This window comes from Prinia subflava, chromosome 15 (assembly GCF_021018805.1).
Source record: "Prinia subflava isolate CZ2003 ecotype Zambia chromosome 15, Cam_Psub_1.2, whole genome shotgun sequence".
Taxonomy (NCBI): domain Eukaryota; kingdom Metazoa; phylum Chordata; class Aves; order Passeriformes; family Cisticolidae; genus Prinia; species Prinia subflava.
The window spans coordinates 1,592,258-1,616,640 of record NC_086261.1 but is presented as its reverse complement, the minus strand read 5'-3'; the positions used below and the strand labels follow the sequence as shown (position 1 = coordinate 1,616,640).

Here is a 24,383-nt window from a genome sequence, read left to right as displayed (position 1 = left end):
CCCAGGATCTGTTGGCAGAAATAATTTCATTGGTTGGGTTTGGGGTGTTTTTCCTTTAACCGATCAACCGCTGGGGGATTAATTGCCCAGATTAATTTTTGCTCATTAGCGAAGTCTTCGGGCTGACCCCAAGCTTTTCCTCCAGCAGGTTCCCACCGACCCACCCCGGGGTGGGGGAACCTTCCCCGCATCCCTGGGGATGGAGCGAGGATGGGCAAAGCCGGCCTGCCCCCAGCCCTGGGCGCTGTTTTATCGGAGTTAATTTATTTATTCCATATTCGGCGAAGGGTTTTTGGGATGGGTCCCATCCAGGGGAGCCGCTCCCCACGGGCGCTCTGTCGCTGTGGCCGCGTGGGGCGGGACACGAGGCTGCCGCTGCCCCCGCTCCCGGCGGCGCTGCCGGTGGCCTCGGGCCGGTCTCTGTCCCCCCGTTCCCCCCCGTTCCCCCCCGTTCCCCCCCGTTCCCCTCATTTCCCCCCGTTCCCCCCCCGTTTCCCCCCGTTCCCCCATTCCCCCCGTTCCCCCCATTCCCCCCCGTTCCCCCCATTGCCCCCCATTCCCCCCGTTTCCCCCCATTCCCCCCGTTTCCCCCATTCCCCCCCGTTCCCCCCATTGCCCCCCTATTCCCCCCCGTTTCCCCCCGTTCCCGTTCCCGGCCCCGCGGCGGGGCGGGCGCGCGGGCCGCGCGGCGCCGGGGCCGCCGTTCATTCACGGGCACGCCGCGGCGCGAGCGGGGCGGGGCCCGCGCCGCGCTCCGGCCAATGGGAGGCGGTGGCGCCGCGCGTCACGCGGCCGCTGGCCAATGGGAGCGCGCCCGGCCTGAACTTTTGCCACGGCGGACAAGTTGATACATCGCGGGGGCGTGTCCGGCGCGCGGCCCGCGGGGGGGGCGCGTTAACCCCCGCGCTGCCGTGACCTACTTTCACAGCGCCCCGCTCGCCCACCCCCCCCGGCCCGCTCCGCCGCTCCCCGCGGGGCGATGCTCTCCCCCCGCCATCCCGCCCGCCGGCAGCGCGGGGCCGTGCGGGGCCGGCGGCGGGCGGGAGCGGCGGGCGCGGGGCGCTTTAAGCGCTCGGAAACCCGAGCCGGTGTTTGCGCAAGGGCCGGTGCCGCGCGGAGCCGCCGGAGTGTCTAGACTGGCACATGATGGGCGGCAGCCAATGGCGGCGCCGCTCGCGAGGGGCCCCGCGCGCGCGCCCCGGCCACACAAAAGCCGGCGAGGGGCGGGCGGGCGCGAGCAGGCGGCGGCGGCGGCCCCGGGAGCCGCGCACGGACCCGCCGGACCGGGGCCGCGCCCTGCGATGCGGACAAGGGACGCGCTGACAACCGGCCTGCGCTGCGGGCTCTGCTGCTGCTGCTGCTTCTTCGCCTTTCTGATTTATTTTTTTTAATTTTTTTTTTAATTTTTTTTTTAAATACTATTTTTGGCTGAAAGGATCCGACGCCTCCGAGCGGCCGCCGGCGCCGGTTCCCTGCCGGGCGGCACCCCCGCGCCGGGCGCGCTTCTGCGCTCCTCCCCACCTTGTATGGTGGAGCGGCCGCGGGGCGCAGCCGAGCGCTGCCCCGGGCTCCCTCCGGCCCTCGCCCCCGCCGCTCCCCGCCCGGCCCCGCGTTGGCAGCCGATGTAGGGCACGGCGCGGCGCGCCCGAGCCCCAGCGCCGCCACGGGAGCGGCCCCCGCGGCGCCGTCTATGCCCGCGCCGCCCCGCCGCCCCCCCCATGGTGCGGCCCCGCCGCGGGCCGTCCGAGATCCGCTGGGCAGCAGCGCCGCGGGGAGTCCGGGCTGCGCCGGGGCTGCGATGAGATAGAGCCGGCGGCGGAGCGAGGAGCCCCGCGGAGGAGGGCGGGGGGCGGCGGAGAGCGACGCGACCCCCGGCCGCCCGCGGGTCGTATGTTCAGGTCCAAACGCTCAGGGCTGGTGCGGCGACTTTGGAGGAGCCGCGTCATTCCGGACAGGGACGGCGGAGATGGGAGCGCCAGGAGCGGCCACGACCTCGGAGCCACCGGCAGCTGCAAGATCGCGGAGAAAAGCCCCTCGGCGGAGCTCCGCGCGGTAGCGCGCAGCCTGCTGCTGCGGGAGGCGGAGGAGCGGGGCGAGGCGGCGCCGCGCGGGGACCCCATGGCGGAGCGGCGCGGGGCCCGGCTCCGCGGCCCCGGCTCCGCGCCGGAGAGCGACGGCCGGACCGTGACCTGCTGCCTCTTCTCGGAGCGGGAGCCCGGCGGCCCCCAGCCTCCGCCCGCCGCCGCCCCCGGCCCCGACGGCGCGGCCGACGGCGGCTCCCCGGAGCGGCGGGGCCGGGAGGCGCGGGCGCGGCTGCTGCTGCTGGAGCAGGAGCTGAAGGCCGTCACCTACTCGCTGCTGAAGCGGCTGAAGGAGCGCTCGCTGGACAGCCTGCTGGAGGCGGTGGAGTCCCGCGGGGGGATGCCCGGCGGCTGCGTCCTGGTGGCCCGCACCGAGGTGCGCCTGGGGGGCCTGGCGGCACCCCCGCACCTCCTCCTGGGCAAGCTGTTCCGCTGGCCCGACCTGCAGCACCCCGCCGAGCTGAAGCCCCTCTGCGAGTGCCAGAGCTTCGGCGTCGCCGACGGACCCACGGTCTGCTGCAACCCCTACCACTTCAGCCGCCTCTGTGGGCCAGGTGAGCGGCGGCGAGCTGGGACCCCCCGCCACAAACACCCTCCGCTTTGGGGGCTCGGCGTTCCCGAGCCCTTCCTGGGTTTATCCGAGCCCTCGTGGGCAGCGCTGCCCCGGCCCCGCGGTGTTGCGGGGATGTGCCTGATCCGGGGTCCCCTCCGGGCATCCCCCCTCTCTTGGAACCAGCAGTTCCAGTTGTGCGTAAAAAGCCCTTTCTCTTTATTGTTTTTTTTCCCTTCCCGCGGAGTTTCCCCGCTCCCCGGGAGCCGGAGGGGCGATAATCGGCGGCTCCATCCCGCTGGCGCCAGCCTGGCTCGCTCCTATCGGAGCCGGGCGGTCACCGCCGCCGGCTTAAAGCCGCAGGCGCTTCGGGGGGGCTGCGGGGATGTCCCCGCCGCGGGGATCCCCGCACCCCGGGGACATCCTGCATTTCTCGGGGGTTTCTCGTTTTTTACCGTGGCAGAATTGAGCGTTTCCAAGGCGTGGGTCTGGTCTTCTTGAGGTTTTTTTTTTTCTTTCGGCAGTACTCGATAGCGTGTCTGTTGAGCAGAGACATGTTGGAGTCTGAGATGCAGAAATCGAAATTATATTTAACTGGCTGTACAGAAACTGTAATGAAACTGGACAGCTGGATTCCCACTGCCAGAGGGCAGGGCTAGATGAGATATTGGGAAGAAGTTTTTCCCTGTGAGGGTGGGCAGGCCCTGGCACAGGGTGCCCAGAGAAGCTGTGGCTGCCCCTGGATCCCTGGAAGTGTCCAGGGCCAGGCTGGATGGGGCTTGGAGCAGCCTGGGATGGTGGAAGGTGTCCCTGCCATGGCAGGGGGTGAAATGAGATGATTTTTGAGGTCCCTTCCAACCCAAAGCGTCCTATGATTCCATGCTGGCTGTCCCTTTTTTGGCAAGAACTTTGATTTTATTATTTCTTTTGCAATCTGGGCTCCTGCCTCGCTTTGCATCACTTCTTTCAAAGAAACTTCTCTTCTGGGCGTGCTTCTCCCGAAGGTCGCTAGAGGCTGGAGGCAGCTTTTTTATTCCAGTTAGAGTTGAGCTGCGCTCTCAGGAGCGGGGCATTTATTTTAGAAACGGGAGAAGTTTCCCAGTCTCTTTCCTGCAGCCCTGGTGGTTTTCCCAGCGGCTGCCAGCGCTGTGCTGGGAGTAGTAGAAAGCAGAGCTGTTATCAAGTGGCTCCTTATCACTCTGATAATGGGTGGCTGTGCCAGGACCCCACCCGCGCCGGCTGGGCGCTGGGAACAGGAGCCAGGAGAAGGCCTTGATGCCCTTTTCCACAAGATCTCCCTGCAGGGATCATCCTCTCGGCGTTTCCCACCCAGTTTGCTGCGGAGTGTGAAAGTTCTGGGATGTTTCGAGTGGGACCAGCACAGCCACGTCTGGCTGTTACATCCTCATGGGGACATCAGCACCTTTATTTTTTTTATTTATTTTGGGATTTGTAAGCAGCCTGTGAGAAGAGCACGCTGCTCCCTTAGGGGGAATGGGGAAGCTTTTCTGAGAAGCAATAGATGACCCCAGGGGTGTCACACGGGGGGTGCTGGGGTTCTTTTTGATGAACTCAGCCAGGCTGAGCGCTCTCAGGTCTGGTGGGAGCTGGGGAGCACTCCCGGGGCTCCCTGCCCTGGGGTCACTGCTGGCCTTTACAATTCCTCACTGGAGTCGGTGCCTGCTCAGTGCTGATGCCTTGATACAGCCCAGCTGCCTGCACGCTCAGTTCTGGCAGGTTACAGCTCAAGAAACATCACTGTCATTTTATGGAAGGGGAAAAGAGACCCCTGTGATCAGGGCTGGAGTTGCTGAAGGACCTTCGTGGGCCTTCCCCATGGTCTTGACCCTTCCAAGAACAGCGGGAGCTGGCTGAATGACCTGGTCCAGCAGAGCACCTCTGAGGAGCTGCTGAGCTTGGAGCACAGCACTGCCCGGTCCTGCTGCTTGAGGGCGAGCTCGGGAGCTTTGTGGGGTGGATCCAGGGTGAGGGATCACAGTGGCCTCTGCTCCTGAGCCGCCTCTGTGCTGAGGCCCTCTGGATGGACCAGAGTTATTGATGGCTTGGTGGCTGAGGCCAGCCTGGCTCTGGTGCCAGCCCTGTGTGCCAAGAGGAGACTTTTCATCACCCAGTCCTTCTGTTCAGTACTTGTGATGTGTTTGGGGAGCGCTTGTTAAGCTTTGTGTTGTTTTAGATGATGGAAATGTGGTTCTTGGGGAGCAATTTGATGTTTTGTGTGACTCAATCTGCGGCTGTCCAGGCACAGATATAGAGCAGAGGGTGCAGCATTTTCAGTAACAAAGCCCACTCTGAAAGTTCAAGCTGGAACTCCCATTCTTCAAAAATTAGGAAAACCTTGGTCTCCAGTGGCTTCCAAGTGTTTGATTTTCCACTGGGTGTCATAACCTTGGAGGAGTTCCTTCCCCAGGAGAGAAAGCAAGAGGGTTTGTTGATAAATGGAACACAGCACTAACCCGAAGTTTTGTTTTTCCAGAGTCTCCACCACCTCCCTACTCTCGGCTGTCTCCTAATGATGAGCAAAAGCCACTGGGTACGTGTTTTGTCTCTTTTGATCTCCGGGAACTCTTTCATGGTGCAGCCCCGGTGCTGGTTCTGAGACAGCCCTGCCTGGCACGTCAGGCAAAAGCCAACAAGTCGGGGTTTTATGGCTGCTCATTATTTCTGAGCAAGCATCAGCTGATGGGTTTTAAGAAGTAAATGGATGCCAGTTTATCCTACCAAATTACTGTGTAGACACATGCATATTTTCCAAAATAATATGAAGCTCTATTTTTAATGAAGGCGTAATGAAAGGTTAGCAGCCGTCGTGTTTTGTCTGTGTGTGTAATCTGCGGGGTGGGAGCTCCATTTCCATGAAGGCCTGGCTGTGCTGCTCCATGGAGGAACCAGCCATTACCCTTCCTCTGGAGACATGGAAAGTCTTTGGAACTGCTGCTGTGCCATTCCTGAGTGGGGTGTCACTTTTCCTGGGCCATTCCAAAAGGTTTTCCAAACAGAGTTTGGTGGAAGCAGCTTTGGGGTGGGCAGGCTGGGTGTGGAGTGCAGGTCCTGCAGAGCCTGGCAGCTTTGGGTCCTGCTCCTGTGTGCTGCACGATGGCCTGGTGGTGTTCTGAGCTGGCATCGCTGCATCCTCACCATCCTTCCCAGCCCTGCTTCGTGCTCAGTTAAACGGGGAGCAAAGGCATGGGAGTGAAGGGAGGAATCCCACATCCCTCTTGGATTTTTGCTGGGATCAGTGCAGCTGGGAGCTTCCTCCTTTTATCCCGTGGTCAGTGATTTACCGGGGTTAATGACCAGGGGGAGCTGCTCTTGCTGCCATGGGGCAGGGACAGGGAGGGGACAAACGGGGCTTGGCAGGGGTAGGAGGGGACAGCAGTGCCTGTCCCACCCAGCCCCGGGGAAGCCAAAGGTGAGTCCCTGCCCTGCTCAGCCATGCGTGCACCCTGTGCCCACCACAGGGCTGTGACCAGAGCAGCCTGCAAGGCCAGGCTGGCTGGCGGTGGCTTTTTTTTTCCTTTCTTTTTTGTTAGGTGTGGAGGCCAAAAAAACAAAGAGTTGTCCCTCCCCGCGCTCCCCCTTCCAAGTTAATTCCCTTTAGAAACTGCTTGTGCTGCAGGGAGAGATGATAGTGAGCGACACGTGACTTTATTAAAACAACAGCCAGGGGTTGAAATTTGCTTCACTGGCTTGTTTGATTGGAAAAATAATAGTTAATCTGTGAGCAAACAGTTGAGCACTTAATTAGAGGGGTGTAAGCAAGAGAGAATAACAAAGACTCTTAACTTGTTAAAACAAAGTTTCCTTCGCTTCAGCAAAGAGGAAGGAAGGAAGCAAGAATAAACAGCTTCAAGAATTTTAATGGTGATAATTAAGTATAGTAACTCTGACTTGTTTAGAGGCTTAATGTAACTTTATCCAGTAAGCACCAAGTTCCTACTTGTTTGATCAACTTAACTGGAGTTATTTTTGTGGTCGAGGCAATTCAAACTTTGCATTTGCGTGGTGGAGCTACAAAGTTAATCGCTGCTTTCTGGCTCTGTGGAGAGTTTCTCTCGGGGAGGTGGTGGGAAGCCGAGCAGCCACGGGTGCTCACGTAGCGCTGGCAAACGCAGCAGGACTAAAAGGGCTTTCTTTCCTTTTCCTTTTTTCCCCCCAGATCTATCAGATTCCACGTTGTCTTACACTGAAACAGAGGCTACGAACTCTCCCAACGCGACGCCCGGAGATTTCTCAGGTTGGCAGCTGTTGGTGCCTTCCCCGCGGGGCGCGCCGGGGGCGGGCGGGGGGGCAGGACAGCAGGAGGGGACGGGGTCCTGTCCTGCCCTCGGTTTGTGCTCTGGGTGTGAGGAGAGGGACAAAAGGAGCAGTTCTTTGGGTTGGTGTTTCAGACTCTGTGATAAGGTGTTTCAGAGTTGTGAGAAGATGCTCTTTGCGGGGTGAGCAGGGAGGTTTGGGAGGTGGCCGCGTGTGGAGGGCACCCGGACCCATCCCAGGCTGTGGGGCCGGGCCCTCCCCATCCCCATGGCAGGGCCAGCCCTGTGCTGCTGCTCTGTGCTGGTTCCTGCCCGCTCTGTCGGGTCGGTGTTGCCCCCGCCGTGTTGCCGGCCCCGGGCTGTCAGCCCTGCTTTCATGAGCAGCTCCCAGCTACGGAGCCATTGAAGATCCCGAACAAAGCTTGGCTTAATTAGGCCCTGGTTTTTGCTGTGCCCCACCCTGCAAGCTTTCATTCCCTTAATGGGGCTCTGCAGGGCCTGAGGTGGTTTTACCTGACAGCAGGCAGAGCTGGGGCTCTCCTTGGCTCGCTCTGGCTCTGGCTGTGGTGAGAATTCCACGTCTTTGTCCTTGGTGCCCATCCCGGGCTGGGGGCTGGCTGTGTGTGGGACAGGAGGGGCCTGCCCGGAGGACCAGGATTGGTTTCTTTGCCTGGTTCATGGTCTGAGAACTGGGATGAAGGCAGACAAACGTGGGTTTTGGTGGAGCCCCACGAGCCTCCATTGTCCAGGGCTTGGACACCCCTGAGCCTCCTTGCTGGGTTCTGAGCACAGGGATGGGATCTGCTGCTCGCCTGGGGGGTGCTGTGAGGCAAGGGAGGTGGTGGGGAGACCTCTGGGGTCTGCTCCCTTGGTCGTGGCATTTCTCTTCGTCTTCTTTCCTTGCAAGAGTTCCTGGTCAGTTTGGTGAGGAGTTTGGTGAGGCTTGGCCATTCCTCAGGATGGTCCCAGCCCCAGAGGGTGTTCAGGCAGCACGGGGTCTGTATCATGGCACGGGAGTGCATTTCCCTCTGGGGATTTTCCCTTCTCCTTGTCCTCTCAGGGGTCTCTGTGTGGCCAGCAGTGCCAGCCCAGGGGCTTCTGTTGTGCTGCCCAGAGCAGGGGAACAACGGATAGCAGGGCTGGGATCATTCAGCCTTGTGCTCTAATAAATACATATTTACAATTCCTAACAAACATTCCCTGGGCTGGATGCACATCCCTAAAGCTCCCCGTGCCCGTGACTTTTGTTGTGACTCGATGATTGGCATTAATCACAGCAGCCAGGTTGGAAAAGTGGGGTTCCCGAGGATGTAATGGTTTAGCTGCTCTCATGGCTCAGTCTTTGTGGGACATCTGGTGGGTTTGCTGGAAGAGAAGAGAGATTTTAACTTTTCCTTGAACAATGTAATGATAACATGTGACCAAGATTGTGCTGAAACCGGATCCCTGCTCTCCCCCTGTGCTGTTTGCAGTGGTGTAACTTTTAATAAGAGTCTGGGGCTGGGTGATTTATTTTTCCCCAGTGCTCACGATTGCTGAAAGAGGATAAGAGCCCTGCTGAAGTTAACCCATACGTGTCATCACGGGCAAGTACAAGGGAAAAACCCACTTAGGCTGCAGTCTACTTGCCACATTTCAGTTTGTTTATTCTCTATTTCAACTCATTTAATGGCTCTGCTGGAAGTGCAGGTCTGTGGCAGTGATACACAAAGCACATGGTCCTATTGTGTACCAAGGGAGCTCGGTGTGCATTGAACTCATCTTCCAAAAATAAGTACATTTTGGGTCTAGCATCAAGCCACTGCTATTTATTGGTCCAGCTTTGATCATCAAAAAGGCTTTTCCTACTAAAACCACAAAATTCAATTTTGTGTAACAAAGAGAACCATTCTTCTCCTATCGCTCCTTTACTTGATGAGCTCCTAAACAGGAGGTTTTAGCATGAAAGCAAAAGATGATCTCTGTCATATGTGTAAATTAAAAAAACAAACAAACCCTCTTTTTGAAGTAGAACCTTTCATGGCTGTAATATTGCCCTTAGAAAGAGGGAAGGTCTTCAGTGGAGTAGCAGGCTCACTGCAGAGTTCAGAGGAGCAGCCAGGGCTAACTGGGAGCACTGGCTGTGGGTAGCTGGGTGGGTATGACCTGCATCCCTGGATGATAGCCCTGAGCCTTCTTCATCTCCTGCTCGAAGCATTTGGGTCTTGGGACAAAGTTGTTTGTCCAGGGATCCGTGTCCAGCCCTTGGAAGGGGGATGCTCCTGTTTTCCCAGTGAGGTGCAATGGTCTGGGTTGGTGGGAAAAGGCATTTGGAGAGTTTGACCCCAGAGTTTCCTCTCCTGAGCTCCAGCAGTGCCACTTCAGGCTCATGAGAGCACCACGAGGGGCTCCATCTTTTCCTCCTGGGATTCATTTCTGCCTGGGGAGCAGAGCTGCAGAAACCCTGCTGTCTGGGGAGCTGTATTTCAAACCCAGGTGCTGCCTGGCCCGGGCTGAGCCCTGCCTGTCCCCCGGGAGCCGCGGAGCCTTGGCCAGCCCCGGCGTCACCGCGGCTCCCGGCCGGGGCTGGGGAAATACCAGGGAAAGGGCAAAATCCAGCAAGGCAGGAACAAAAGCTCGGCCTCGTGACTCATAATTGGTGGAACATTTGTAGTAATTTTTTTTTCCCTTCCCCTCAGACTTGGCTCCTCCAGCACATGCCAAGAAGCTGCTGTACCCGTTAGACTTGCCAGGCGTGTGGAGGGCTGAGCGGGCTGGGCTGGGCTGGGGTGGTGGGGACGTGCTGCAGCAGCTGCCGTGGGCTTTGGGACTGCCTGCCTTCCCCTGAACCCCACAGGGCTCTCCCTCACCAGCCCGGGGAAGGACCTTGTCTTAAAACCCAGGGAACGGCCCCATTTCTGATGAAAAAGCCCCATGATGAGCATTGAGCGAAGTTCTTGGTGGTGGATTTAAATTCTGGAGGTGCTGGGGGGAGGACAGGCAGGACAGCAAAAGGTGGCCTTGCCACCTGTAGGTCTTTGTGCTGATTTGACCATCCCCAGGGAAGATGCTGGCTTGTTTTTCCAAAAATAGTTATTTTGGGTTTTTTTTAAGCTTTGAAATCACTTCCCATGTGCTAAAACTCTCCAAGAGTTTCAGCTCTGGTGAGCCCATGAAAATTGTATCCTAAAGAAGAAATGTTGCACTGGTGGTTTGTCAGAGGAGGGATGAATTCCTGTCTGTGCTCCAAAGCAGCAGGAAGGTGTTTTCCACTCCTATAAAATAGGAGTTTATTCCCAGCAGCTCTGCTGCTGTCCAGAAGGTGCTGGGCTCCGTGTGGAGATGAGCTCTGCTTGGTGGCTGATGGTGGTGGAGGAATGGGAATTAACAGGGAGAAGAAACAGACTGAATGGACTGGAGCTTATTTAAATTATTTCTGATATTTTTTTAAGGCCTGGGAAGATGAGGAAGTTTTTACAGGGCAGTGGTGGGGCTGGGACACTGAATTTGGGGAGCAGGGTCCCTGTACCACCAAAGAGAGGAAGAAGGCAGGAGCATCCATCCCAGCTGGTGACTCAGCCCTGCTGAGGCAATGCCACGGCCCCAGGCAAGAGCCAGAGGGCTTTTTCTGCTTCCAGCAATATTTAGGATGAACTTAAGGAAGCATATTTTAAAACCCACTGAATGGAGAAAGTGAACGTCTCCCTTCCTCTCCCCCCCCAGAAATAACAGGCTGCAGGATTTATGCTAACAAGGAAATTTATGAAGATCCTGTGTGTTAGGAGTAGGAAAAAAAAAAAAAAAGCCCATTAAATCTGTCAGGCGGATGTGTGTGGCAACTGGGCAAACATTGCCCTTTCCGGGCTGGGGGAGAGATTCTGGAATTACCTGTTAACAGAAAAAAAAGGGTATTTTTCTCATTCATAGGGCAGCAGTTTCTTCTGGGGGGAAATGTTGGGTTTTGAGGACAGACTGGCTTTGCTGTGTCAGTGCCAGCTCTGGGCTGGGGGCTGGGTCGGACCCAGCACCACCCTGCAGCCTTTTCATCCCCCCACAGAAACAAATCCTTTAAAATAAAAGGCACAACATATCTGTGCATCCAGTTTAATCACAGACAGATGTTTGTTTGGGCCAGCAATGGTTTTGGTTTCTTTTTTTCTCTCATTTTTAACTGTAGGTTTGCTGGCTTGTCTTCCCCAGTGCAGCCTAGAACAATCAGGGTTTGGCTAAAACCTCTCCTGGTCGGAGGAGCGAGGCTGTTGCCAAGAACTACTTCTTTGATGCAAAAAAATACATCCTGGAGCTGCTTTGTCAGATGTTTTTATATTAAACAGTTTCCCTCCATAGTTTCAGTTTGCCAACGGGAAATAAAGTGCATCTATTTTCCAGTGTGCTTAGAGAGGAATTCTTTGCTCGCTGTGGAGGCTTTTCCCACGTGGCCGTGGACTCGAATCCCCCCGGGAGAGCTTCAGAGCAGCAGCCTGCCCTGCCTGGGGTTTGCAGCTCCTGGCCCTGCCTGGGGCTGACATCAAAGGCAGCTGAGGGGTGAATCATGGATTTAATCCCTGACAGGGAAGGTGGGGAAGCTCTGGGAGCTTTCCCTGGGCTTTCAGTGCTGTCCCTTTCATAGAGATGTGCTCCTTTATTTTGTACTAAGGTGTTTTTCTGGCGTGGTGATAAGCCCACTGGAGCCAGGGGATTGGTGGATGAGTGGGTTTTTCCACATCCCATTTGTGCTTTTACCACGATGAGGGGCTGAGAGGAGCTCCTGGAGTCTCCACATCCCTTTGGAGCAGGAGGTGAAGGGACCATTGACTCTGTGGCCAGGTGGGCTCCTCGTTGTGTCCAAGTCCTGTTGACAGCAGTGCTTTACCCATAAGCAGAGTAAAGAGAGTATTCCACCTGGGAAAAGCAGATAAAGCAGATAAAGAAGTTGTTCACAGTATTGAGCAAGCAGCAATTAAAAAAAAAAATCAAAGTTAGAAGAATTGCCAATGAAGAGAAGCACCCTAGATCAAGGCTGGAGAGAGATATTACCTCCACATGGTTGATTTTCCATTAAAACCCTGTGGGATAACTCCTGTTGGGCCACCAAACCAGCAGCTGGAGCACTGAGCTGTGCCTGCAGAGCTCTGGGGGCAGCAGACCTGCGTGGTGCCACCTGTACCTGTGTCCTGTGTGGGGAGGTGCCCGTGGCCCCATCCCTGAGAGCTCTGGGAGGAGGACTGAGCCCTGGCAGTGGCTGTGCAGCTCCAGAGCTGATTCTAAAGCCATATAGATATAAAATAACCTGCGGGTTATGGGCTTGTAGTGCAGGGCTCGGCCAGGACAGTGATGTGGGGAGGGGAAATGAATTTTGTGGAGGCTGAGGGACCACTGAGAATTTGCTGGAGGTGGGAAGAGGTGGTCTGTGCTGAAGGTCTCCTGGGAGGGACATCAAGGTTCCTCTGAGGTTTTGCATCCTGTGCAGGAAGGAGCAGCAGCCCCCAGAACCAGTCTGACAGGAGGGCAGGGGTCTCCTGGACTGGGAGGTGGAGAATGTCCCTTGGTTGCTATAACCATCCAACAGGCCATACTTGAGAAACGAGGACAATCAGAGCTGTCCCTAAAAAAAATCTGGGCAGCTGGAATTGGCCCTTGTTCAGAGGAAGGAAAGAAAAAATCCCAAGTCGCTGTCAGAGCCTCAGGATCACTGCCTGGAGTGGCACAGGCTGCACAAGGGGTGCAGAGGGTTGGACTGGGCAATGCTGGGCCTGATGCAGGGATTAAAGCTCTCTGCAGGTGATGCCTCTGTATTTGTGCACACACAGCTCCCAAACTCCAAAGGAGAGTTTGCCAGGAGGGAGCCAGGCAGGCTGATGCTCCACGGGCAATATTTGGGGAGCAGGGATCCCTTGGAGGCAAGACACTGAAGGTCTCAGTGTATTCCAGCAGAGAAGGAGAGAGTTGCTTTTCTCCCTCCGTTACCTGGAACTGGGATGGATTTTCACAGCTAGCCTGGATGTTTTCAACCTAGAAGTTCTTGGAGAAAGTACAACACCCAGATAAAATATGTTTTTGTCTGTGGTTCATGGAGTAGTTATGATGTTTGGCCTTGAATCACAGAATAATCACATCCCTCACTTCTCCAAGCACCTAGGCATCACTCTTAAAAAAAGAAACATCAGGAAGTAAGCGAGTTACTTAAAAGTAAATTAGTTTAATCTTTGTAGCCTAAACGTTACATTCTTGCACCCTATTAGGGATTGGATACAACTTTCTAGGTAGTAAAAGTTCCTTTGATGTAGCTCTGGTTGTCTCCTTTAACCAGCATGGATCCGATGCTTTGTTTGAACTTTCCTTTTTCCCCCGTGCCTGTGTTTTGCTTTTTAAAGGGATTTGCTGAATACTGGACACAGTGTATTTATGACCTTTGAAAACGGCGAATGTTTTGAAGGAGGAATTTTGGCTTCTTATAGGGGACCTGTAGAGAGAGGCTTGTGTTCACAGTCCCAGTAATAGATTTTTTTTTTTTTTGTGGCACTTTGATGAGTGAGAGGTGTTTATAGGCTTGATTCATAACTGAGTTACCAAGGTTTTCCACGGAAATAACTTATTAAATGTGTGGCGCTCACCGGAGCGATTGAAGTCTGGAGATTTGCTGTTCATCAAAGGCACCTCCTCTCCCGGGCTCCAAGACCTAACTCAGCATTTTACCTCTGGAGGATGCTCAGACCCAAAAGGGCTGTGTGCTGTGGGAGCTCGAGATGGCTTTTAGTAAGAAATTAAAAAAAAAAAAATAAAAAGGCAAACTGGAAGGAGGAGGGGGAAAAAAAAACCCCTCAGGAAAAACATCCCCCCGTCACTGGGAGCTGCTGATGGCTAAACCTGGTTTTCTGGAACACTGCTTGTTTGTGTGGATTTTGCTTCTGTGCTCGACAGCTGAAAAGTCCATCCCTTCAGTGCTGCCGAGGGCTTTGAAGTGTCCCGAGCCCCTGGAACCACAGGTTGAGTTTCCTGGCAGAGGAGACTCAGCTCTTTGTGCTTCCCAGGAGCCCGGGGTGGGCAATGGGGCTGTGATTCAGCTCTGCCCTGTCCTGCAGCTGCTGCAGGTGATGGGAGGTGATGGAGGAGGAGGGCCATGGCCTCACTGAGCTCCCCCTTGCTCCTGAGGGTTTGGGTGGTGCCTGCCCTGCTCTGCTCTGTGCCTTTCCTTTGGTTTATTCATCAAATCCTGCCTTGGGTTGGAAGGGACCTTCAAGCTCATCCCATGGCAGGGACATCTCCCACTGTCCCAGGCTGCTCCAGCCTGGCCTGGGGCACTGCCGGGGATCCAGGGGCAGCCACAGCTGCCACCCTGTGCCCACCCTGTCAAAATCCTTTTCCAGCTTCCTTAGCCCCAGAAAATGGGTGTTGAGCTGGGAAAAGGCATCAGCCCGGGGGCAGAGTGCTGGGAGAGCAGAGAGAACAGAGATTGAGGGGAAGACATCTCCAGCACTGGGGTCTGGGCTTGGCGTGCTGAGGGCTGTTGGATTCCTGCTTGGGTGTGTTTTTTTCTGTAAGAACAAAAACATTTCACATGGAAATGCCTGTGTTGGCTGACCTCTTGCAGGACTGCTGATGCTGGCTGGTAATGGCCTTTGCAGCTCTGGGGCTGGAGCAGGGATCAAACAGCTCTGGCACTGGAGTGCTGGGCTGTGCTGCTGTCCCACCACCCCTTCTCCTTCAGTGAGGAGCTGGTTCCTCATCCCAGGCTTTGGATGTGGGAAAATACGTGGGAAAAAACCACCAGCATCAGAGGATATAAACAGAATTAAACCCAAAGCTCTTTCTCTGCCCCAGCATCTCGTTAATCAGCCCTGCACCCCAGGTTTCCCCCTCTTTTTTCTTTTTGTATTTTCTGGTTTTATTCTTTCAATGGATAAAATTTGATGTTCTTTATTCTTTGCCTGTGATGGCCAGACCTGAAAGCCCTCACAAAACACAACCTGTCCCTGCCTCTCCACAGGGAGCAGGCACAGGCTGGGGTGCTGCTCCCTGCCCTCGGCATTTTGCCTTTCAGGTTATAAAAGCCCACGTATGAAACCTGCCAAAAAGCCAAATTCCCAACAGTGCAACAGAGAGAGAGGGATGTGCAGAGAGTTTGTTTTGCCCTTGCCAGCAGTTCTGTGTTCCTGGGGGGTGCAGGAGGTCTGTGCTGAGGGTTCAGGGAGCCCACGAGCTCCTGTCCTGCACCCACCCGCTCCGAGTGCAGCTCCCAGAGCGAATGCTGGGCCAAAGCCTCCCCTCCCTTCCCACTGGCAGGTCGTGGAAGTGCCCTGGTGTCACATTTGCTGTCCCAGCTGGACACTGATGCTCAGCTGGACCCGCTGCAGCCTGGCCACGTCCCTGCCTGCGCTGGGAGAGCTGCCCTCCCCTTCCTGTGCCTGTGTTTGCTTTATGGCTTTGGAGATGTTCCTCCTCCTAAGTGCCTGTAGCAGCTGAGAGGGATCAGGCTGCCTTTTCCTCCAGGCTGGAGGAGCTGGAGTCTTGGAGCTGCTGCAGGGGCATCTCTTGATGCCAGGGCTACTCGGGCAGGATTTCTCACAGTGGCTCCACGGAAGGACGGGAGACACAACTGTGTTTGTTTTATCTGTGTATTCCATGAGCAGGAGCAGAACCCGCCAGCAGAAAGGCTATTTTTCAGCTCTTTCCATTTATTAAGGTCTCATTTGCTAAGATTTTTCCATCAGAGAAGCCAAAGAATGTTAAAGACTCTTTAAAAAAAAAATAGTGCCGGCTGCTTTGTGCTTTCACACACAGTGATGCAAAGTCCTGTTGTCTGTTTAATCAGGGAAAAAAGGTACCTGCAGCACTGGGGGGTGGCAAGGCCCTGGCACAGGCTGCCTGGAGAAACTGGGGCTGCCCCATCCCTGGAAGTGTTGGATTGGGCTTGGAGCAGCCTGGTGTGGTGGGAGGTGGGATGAGATGAGCTTTCAGCCCCTCCAGCCCAACCCATTGTGTTTCTGTGATAAGAGAGAAATCTGTCTCCAGCTCTCTCCCCCTGTGTGAGGCTCCCGCAGGGATGGACAGCTCTGCTGTGCAGAGCACATCCCTGCTCTGCCCTTCCCTCCCTTTCTTCTCCCCTCCTGGCTGCCCCAAAGCCCGGCCTGTTCCTGTCCCTGCTCACACAAGGCCCCGCTTGTGCAGCCCTGCACCGGGAAAGGCCAAGTTTGTCCAGGGGGAAGAATGAGGCACTTGATTCATCCCCCTGCGTGAGGCTGGGGGGTCTGGGAGCATCCCTGTCCTGCACAGGGAAGGCAAACACGGCCCGTGGTGCCTGGGAACTCCCCTGCTTCTGCTTTCCCTTATTCTGAATAAATGTTGTTCCTTTGGAGGCACTGCTGCATCTTCCCCTCAGCTCTGTGGCAAACAGAGTCATTGTGCCCTGGTTTTTACCCTGTTTCTTTTTTGTATTTGGTTTTTTGTTTTTTTTTTTTGGAACCTTACAGTGAGCTGTAGGTAAAAATGAATTCTAGGTAATTTTTTCCCAGCATTCCTCTTAAAATCCAGGGAAGTCATGACATAACCCAACAGGAGCTCTCACCCTGGAAGTGTTTAGGGCCAGGCTGGATGGAGCTCTGAGCAGCCTGGTCTGCTGGGAGGTGTCCCTGCCCATGGAAGGAGGTGGAACAGGATGGTCCTAAAGGTCTCTTCCAGCCCAGACCATTCCATGGTTCTGTGATCCATCCCCTCGTCACAAGCAAGGCTTTGCCAGCTCTCACAGCAGCCAGTGGTGCTTATACAAAGCTCAGGCTCTGAGGTTGGATCTGGTTGGGTCTGTCTGGTGCAGCAGCTCGGGGTATCCAGCTGTGGAGAGAAGGAGCAGATGTGAAAAGGGGCAGTTTAATGTCCCAGACCCAATCCCTCCCTATAAATTGTGTGTCTGCAGCTGCCACCGAGGGCTCGAGCCGCTCTGCCACGGCTCTGATCACAGTAAAACTGAGTCCAGCAGGTTTTGATTTTGGCCTGTTGTGGAGAGCTCTTTCTGCTGAGGTTTTATGAAGCCCTGAGAACTCGACACCATTTCCAGAGGGGCCGTGGGTGCCTGGGCCGGGTGCAGAGCAGCCCTTGGTGGCTTTCCTCAAGGGTCACGCAGTTGCTTTCTGAGATCTGCAAAAGAAACCCAACAAAACTTTATGAATCGACCAGGAAGCCAGTAAAAATTAGCAGTAACAAGCTCATTTCAATAGAAATGGGTTTGCTGCTCTGCTGGCTGCCAACCATTTATGAGACTGGCCGGGTGCCGGGTCCAGCGCCGCATCCCTCACCCTCCTGCTGCTGGAAATCATTTGTGACTCCAAAAAAATAAATAACGCTATTGTGGAGCTCGTTTTATGGCTGGGGCCTGAGCTGGGTGGCAGCTCTGGAGTGTGCAAGCCCTGGCTGGGGGCTCTGCTCCCTCTCAGGTGGGTTCCTGTGGGTTTGCAGGGTGCAGGTGAGGACGGGGTGGGAGTTGCACCCATGGCAGGTTGGGTCTGTTCCTGGATCTGATGCCAGGGGAGAGCTGGGTCAGCGTGGCTGTGCCAGTTCAGGCTGTTGCAAGGCAGCGTTGGATGCTGTTGGGAGTTGTGCCAGCAGAGGTTTAGGATGGATATTTGGGAAGATTTCTTCCCCAGACAGAAGGGCTGCCCAGCCCTGGCACAGCTGCCCGGGGCAGTTGTGGAGTCACCATCCCTGGAGGGATTTAAGAGTGGATGTGGCACTGGGGACAAGTGGAATGGTTGGAGCTGCTGATCTTGGAGGGCTTCTCCAGCCTTAACCTGGGACTGCTCCTGTCTCTGGTGGGGACACCCCAGCCCCCCAAACCCCAGAGTGGTGTCCCAGTGAGCCAGGTTTGTGTGGAAGACCCCAGAATGGGCATTTCTGCTCACCTTTAAATAGCACAGGGGCTATTTAATTTGCAGCATGGAATTCATCTTCCTCTTGCATTCACACTGAGCCTGTTCCAGGGCTTGCACAAAGGGATGTGTGTGCCTGAGGAGACTTCCACCCCCAGCAGAACAAGGAAAATCCTGGGAGAGTACAAAGTAAGGTAAAGATCCTGTCAGTATGGGGAGCTGCTCTTCCCCCACTGCTGTTACATGAATGGAAGGGAAAAGTCAGCAGAATTATGGTTTTTTAAAAAAAAGTCACTCACACTTCCCAGGTTACAGACTAGGAGCACACTGGGCAGCTTCTTCATCACTGGGACAAGAAAATTGGAGTCATTCTTTATTCCCCAGTAATTACAGCCACGTATTTTGAAATATCCATGTCCTTTCCATGTTGAATCACCAGGACAGACCTTCAGAGGCGGATTGAATTCAGCTGTGCTTGAAAGGGTCGGTCATTTGAGACTCCCAACATTAAAAGATCTTTGCAAATTAGTTTTGCTCTTGCCATGCTGAATTTGTTTGTGTAGAAAACCTCAGTAGATTTGGTATGTGCCTGTCTTTGAAGGGCTCTGCTTCAAAGGCTGCAGCTCTGGGTGTTTTATGTGCTGAGCTCCGCAGTCCCCCGAGCTCCTCTGCCTCGCTGGGCAGCGTCAGCTCGTGTTAAACCTGCAGGAAGGAAAAGCTGAGCGTGGCTTTTCAAAGCCTTCAAGGAAACTGGATGCCCAGGGCTTGTTCCTGTAGGAAACAGAGCTGGAGCTCCGTGTGTGCCATTGGTGCAGCCCCAGGAATGTTCTCTCCATGCCCCTTCCCTGCGGGTGAGAGGAAACCTGTGTGCACTTGGAGGATTAGGGATAGTTGGCCCCAGAAGATTCAGCTGAGATCTCGACAGTGAGAAGCCACAAGAGATTGAGTTGGACCATAGCTAGTATTCAAAAAAACATAAACAGTAAAAATTATATTGCGAAGTTTCCTGGTTCTTGGCTTGAAATCTATTTTTTCTTTCAAAGAAATTGAATCTCAGAAGGAAAATGGGAGAAGCTGCCTCACATCCTGGACTTTTGCATGTTCAGATCAGGTCTGTCACCAAACAGGTTTTGTTGGAGTGGGGCTGGAGCCCTTTTGCCTCCAGCCTGGTGTGTCCATGCACATCCCAGCAGGCTGCACTTGGGAACCGACCCTTTAAAACACAGAAACAGCAGAAAAAAACCAAAATAAAAGGTGCTAATGGAAGGGCTGAAGGGCTGTCACCTCCCAGAGCCTCGAGCTGCCCCAGAGAGGAGCTCTCTGTGCCCAGACAAAGCTGGGGAAGGTTTTTGTCAGCACCGAGTGCATTGTCCGCGTTCCTTGGGCTGCCCGATGTGCCCGGGGGAAGGAGCTGCCCTGGCTGGGTGTGTGCAACAGGATCAATCCAGGTTTAAATGAGGACAAACCAACCAGCCCTGGGACATTGCTGGGAGCCAGCAGATAATCCCAGCTCAGCCTCGGGCTGGCTCGCTGGTGCTCCGGCGCTGCCTTGCAGAAAGCACTCGTTTCTCTCCTCTTCCCCCTTCTCTCCCTCTCATTGAGATTTCGACACAATATTATTTTAATCCCGATCCTCTCGCCCCTCCTCCTCCTCCCTCTGCCCTTCCCTGCAGGCTCTCTCCCCCCATGCAGGCTGCAGAGGCTCTCAATGAGAACCAGCTGCCTTCCAAAGCCGTTTCCCCTCGCAGCGGGGCCGCGCCAGGGCGAAGCTGGCACCGTGCAGGTCGCGGCTGCCTGGCTCTGCCCCAGCCCCCAGAACGCTTTTCCTGCTGGCTTTGTCCTCTCTGAATGCTGTTGGTGCTCGTGGGGTTTGGGGCTGGCTTTGGATGCCCTGGAGCAGCGCCGGTGTGCCCGTGGGTTTGGGATGTGCCACGCGCCTTCCCAGCTCCCTGCCACGGCCCGGCCGCCTGCAGCCACCCCAGCCCTGCCTTGCTGGGGTTAGAGGTTGTTCAAACACGGCTTTATTTGTTTCTGCAGCTCGTCTGTGGCTCGGGCTGTCTGGTGCAGGTCCCTGGGGCTGAGTGTTCGCTGTGTGTTGAGCACAGGGAGCATCCGCCGGGATCTGGAGTTGTGTTTTCCAGCCTGTTCAAACACCCAGGAAGGTTTTGGGGAGTCAGGGGGTGCTTCCAAGGCAGGCAAGTGGCTGAAATTGGTTCAGGCATTAAAAACTCCCCTGTGCCAGCTGCAGGAAGTACCAGACTCCTCACAGCAGCCTTCAGTGCCCCAGGACAGCGGTGAGGGTGGGCACGGGTTGGTTTCACAGGGGCGAGGAGCATCCCTCACTGCCTGGGTGAGTGCAGCCACCCCAGGGAAACAGCACAGGCTTATCTTGGAGCTTTTATTCCTTATTTCTCCTTTAGAGTTGTGCCTAATGCTTGTGTGAAGCAGTGTGTAGGGTGTATGAGGAGCAGGCAGCAGCAATGTTTTTGCAAAGTGCTGTGTGCTCATTGTGGGCTGAGCAGTGGCACAGGGGCGAGGCTGTGGCTCCTGCTGTGAGGGGAGCAGTGGGGCAACTCTGCAGGTTTGGTGGGCTCCAAACAACAAAGGCAACAGTGAGTGCTGAGTGCAGATCCACTCCCAGACTGGGAGCATCAGCTTGGATACCTTGGATTCATTCCCTGGGCTGTGATGCAGAAAGAAATTCTCACCAGTTCAGCATTTCAGAGCTTCCGAAACGGGGTTTTTGTGACTAACTCAACCCAGCAGGTCTGTGAGAAAGGGGGGATGAGAGAACACTTCCAGCACGTGCTGGAATTCCAGCGTGGCCCTTGGAGAGCTGTGCCTCCCCCGGGTGCCAGCCAGCCTGGTGGCACTCCCACAGCCGGGGGGAAATCAGGGCTGGCTGGAAATGCAGCGCTCCCAGAGCGGTGCCTCTCTGTTTGAGTGAGGTCGTGGGTGTTTATTTGAGGGAAGAGCAGCTCAGCCAAACATCCTGCTTTTAAACTCGCCTCTGCAGCCCTCGGAAAGATGCCTGCAGCTATATTTGTGTGCAGCCTCCAAGAGCTGGGCTCTGGGCATGGATGGGGTTTGCAGGGAGGGCTTAGGAGCAGCCTCCCGTGTCTGGGGGTTTGTGCTGCACTGGAAGCTGGGATTTCCTCATGGCTGCACTTCCATCAGGAGATCCAGTGTCAGGCAGGGAGCTGGGTGTCCTGCAGGGCTCTGAAAATCCCACTTCCCCAGGCGGGGTGTTGGAGCCCTGAGTTTTGAGTCAAAATAAAAATCAGTGGGAGCTGCCAGGTTAGGAGAGGGGAGTCTTGGTTTGGGGTCAAAACCGCCGTGGGTTTTCCCCCCCCTTGTTTCAGTCCCAAGCACAGCCAAGCCAGAAACTTGGCTCAGCTTCCCCAGCAGAATTAGGGAGGTATTTATGTTTCGGGGTTTGTCAGGAAACCTGAAACAAGGTGAGTTTGGCCAGGCCGGGCTCTGGCTGGGACAGGGATGTGCCTAAGGGAGGGCACAAGCAGGGCTTATTTTTGTAGACATTTCATAGCAACAGGGCTAAAATAGAGCTGTTGCTCTGCCTTCTCCATTGCATTGAAAGGAGACCCTTTTTCTGCCAGCAGAGCCCCTGTGGGGCTCTGGGCTGGGCTGTCACAGGGTCCTTCAAGCTGCACGAGGAGTTTGTGGCAAATTTTGGTTTTAACCCTTGATTCCAAAATAATGGGCTCAGAAATAAGAGTTTTAACCTCCCCCTGCCCTGCACAGCATTGTGCTTCTCCAGCCCCTAACATCCTTCAGTTATGTAGGTGTAGCTTAATGCCACCACTTGTACATCAATTCTGTGTGTGCAGGTAAAATGCACCAGTGTATTTATTCTCACAATCCATTTCCAGCTCTGTTTCCCATTCAGAGTCATCCAGGCAATGACACATTACCCTTAAGATTTGAATTCCCTTAGTGAGATGTTGCTTTTGTGTGTGATTAAAGACCTAATAATGTTTTGGACCATTTTGATGGTGTTTGGGTAGCAATTCTTGCACTTAATCTCAGATTAATACAGATGTCCATGTCTGAGATGGTTTTTTAGATACTTAACTGCAGCCAACAGGGAGAAAGAGCCACTTGAAGGGCACAATCCATCTTCTCTCTACAGAACAGGGCTAAAACAGGGCAGATGAGTTGTGTCCCCATCATTCCCTGCTGGGGAGTGCAGGTGGGAGGGCCTGGGCTTGTTCACATGGACTTGAGATGTTGTGATTTATCCTTGGATCAGCTGAGCCAGCAGAGAGGATTTGGGTGGTTGTGAGGCACTCAAAAAGAAAAAAAAATCTGTTTTTAGAAGAGGGAACTGGAGGATGTTGGCCACTGGAGCACCCAGCAAAGCCCTCCATGACTTCCACCAGCCCCGTCTCCACTGCTCCATGGCCGGGTTGGGAGCGTGATGTCATGGGCAGAAAATAGCCCCTGTTGTTATCAGAGTAAAAGCTGAATTTCTTGTCATCTTGGGCCCTTCCAGCCCTCCCTCCCGGCAGGAACCTGGAGCACACCCCCAGCCCCTTCCTGATTGTTTTTCCAGCCCCATTACGCAACGCTGGTTTGTTTGGATTTGCAAATTGGTCCCGAGCAGTGTCAATAGCTGGAGATCCACACCGAGGGGAACGGACTTTATTTGGGTTTTAGGGCCTTGGGAGTGAGCAGTGCCAAAGTAAATAGGGAGTTTTATCCTGGGCCGTGTTAACCAAACAGCCCTGGGAGCTCCTGGGGAGAGCTTCAGTGGAGAGCAGCAGGGATGGAACCATCAGGGATCCCAGGGCGCTGTGCAGGACCCGGGGCTCAGCAGTGTCCCCTCGAGCCTGGGCTGTTGTTTTTTATTCCTTAATGATGGATTTACAAGGAAATAAGGACACCAGGGTCGGCCACAGCGCGCTGGGTGACTGAGCCCAGTTATCTTCTGGCTTTGGAAACCACATTTTGTTTATTGAGCTCTGTCTTGGGGGAAATTCAGATTTTCGTTCCTCTGCTACTGCTGCGTTGTCCTGCAGCATTTCCACTCTTAATTGGCTCGTGGCAGGTTTATCCCCATTTATCCTGGATCTCTCAGCTTTGTGGCAGAGCTGGGAGAGGCCAGGTCAGAGCTTCCTTGCATTGCTGGAGCATTGGGCTTGGTGGCTGCGTGGGTTGTCCCTTCTCAAAAAGCTCAAGGACTTGAGGTTTTCCTCTTCCTGGGGCTGTTGGAGGCACTGGTGGTGGAGCCGTGCTCCGTGTCCCCATGAGCAATTCTGATTTCGTCACTGACAGCACCCTGGAACAGCCCAAGAGCTGCTAAAAATGACAATTTGAACACCCAGGCCAATTTCTGTTGATTTTCAGCTGTCTAAATACAACCACGGTGAAGTCAGTGGAGTAACTTTGAATTTCTGGTCAATATTTGGAGCAGAACTTGGCAGTGCCCATGTGCAGCATGGGAGGATTTATTTGTAAAAAAAAAAAGGAGGAAAATATGATGGGGGTTGGAGAATAAATGGGGGGTGGAGAATAAGGCTCAGGCTCTCCTGTTCTTCCTGATTTTTTACCATCCTGGAAGAACTTTCCCTTTGGAAAACAGGTTGCCTCAAGTGGCCCTGGTGGCTTGCTGAGGGCAGTGGGTTATGACAATAAATAAAAGCCAAAAGCGCTTCTAGAAATGTGAGGAATGTGAAAATGTTTAAATGATTTAGTACCAGAAAACTTTATTTAAACATTTAATCGAAGAACACGCTTTCATCTTTAAAACATCATCAGTGTTTGAACTGCCATCCAAGTTTTTTCCAGACTTTCTATCTGCCTCATCGTACACAGCACCAAGCTGTGCTTTGCAAAGGGAATAAACTTCCAGTCCCTGATCCTGTTTGTTGTTGTTGCCTCTAAATTACAGTAGAGAAGCTGTTTTGGGAAAAAAATCCTAAACATGTTATTTCCAATGTTAAATAAGGTCTCATTTATGGGAAGAATTGGAGCTGGTGAGTGCTGTGTCCCAGCAAATCCCATAAAGCTGCAGGGTTTCCCTGTAGAAACCAGCCTGGATTCAGATGTGTCAGTCAGCTCATGGGGGGTTTTTCCCAGTGCAGGGGAATATTCACCTCTGGGAAGTTCATCTCCCAGAAAAGCACCACGGGAGAGGCTGGGGTGGGCGGGTGGCACTGGTTTGGTTGCAGTCTGGACCGCTGAGGGATGCTGGAATTGGCCTTGACTTCAAACCTTCCCCAGGCACTGAAGGGAAAAAAAAACCAAAAAAACCCCACCAAAACCCATTTCATTCTTAAAACGGATGAGCATCAGTGGATTGTTTTGGAATTACATAATTTTTTGAGCGCAAGAGCTGCGCTTTGAAGAGGAAAAGCCCCGTGCACAGCACCACCCAGGAGCCATCAATGCAGGATTGTTCTGGGAGCAGCGCTGACCCCGGGCACGTAACCACGCTCCCCTCCTCGGGGTGAGCCCAGGAGCAGCCCCGGGACATTTCCCTGGCATTGGGACCCTTGGGAGCAGCATTAGCACTGGAAACGTCCCTGTTCGTGTTCCCCTAGCGCTCCGCCGGGGAGATTTATGCTTCCTAAGTACGCTGTAAAAGTTTTATAAAGCAGCTTAAATATTTACACAATAA

The 24,383-nt window shown here is 54.6% G+C and overlaps 1 protein-coding gene across 1 annotated transcript in view; it reads left to right on the top strand.

Annotated features, from left to right (window-relative positions):
- Positions 1-1,153: 1,153 nt before the first annotated feature.
- The window catches only part of SMAD6 (SMAD family member 6), a 37,682-nt gene continuing 14,452 nt past the window's right edge, over positions 1,154-24,383 (top strand). Inside the window, exons 1-3 of the mRNA XM_063413056.1 lie at positions 1,154-2,635; positions 5,126-5,182; positions 6,809-6,886. Coding sequence (XP_063269126.1) covers positions 1,891-2,635; positions 5,126-5,182; positions 6,809-6,886 — 880 coding nt within the window. The 5' untranslated portion in view covers positions 1,154-1,890. The remainder of the gene's footprint in view (positions 2,636-5,125; positions 5,183-6,808; positions 6,887-24,383) is intronic.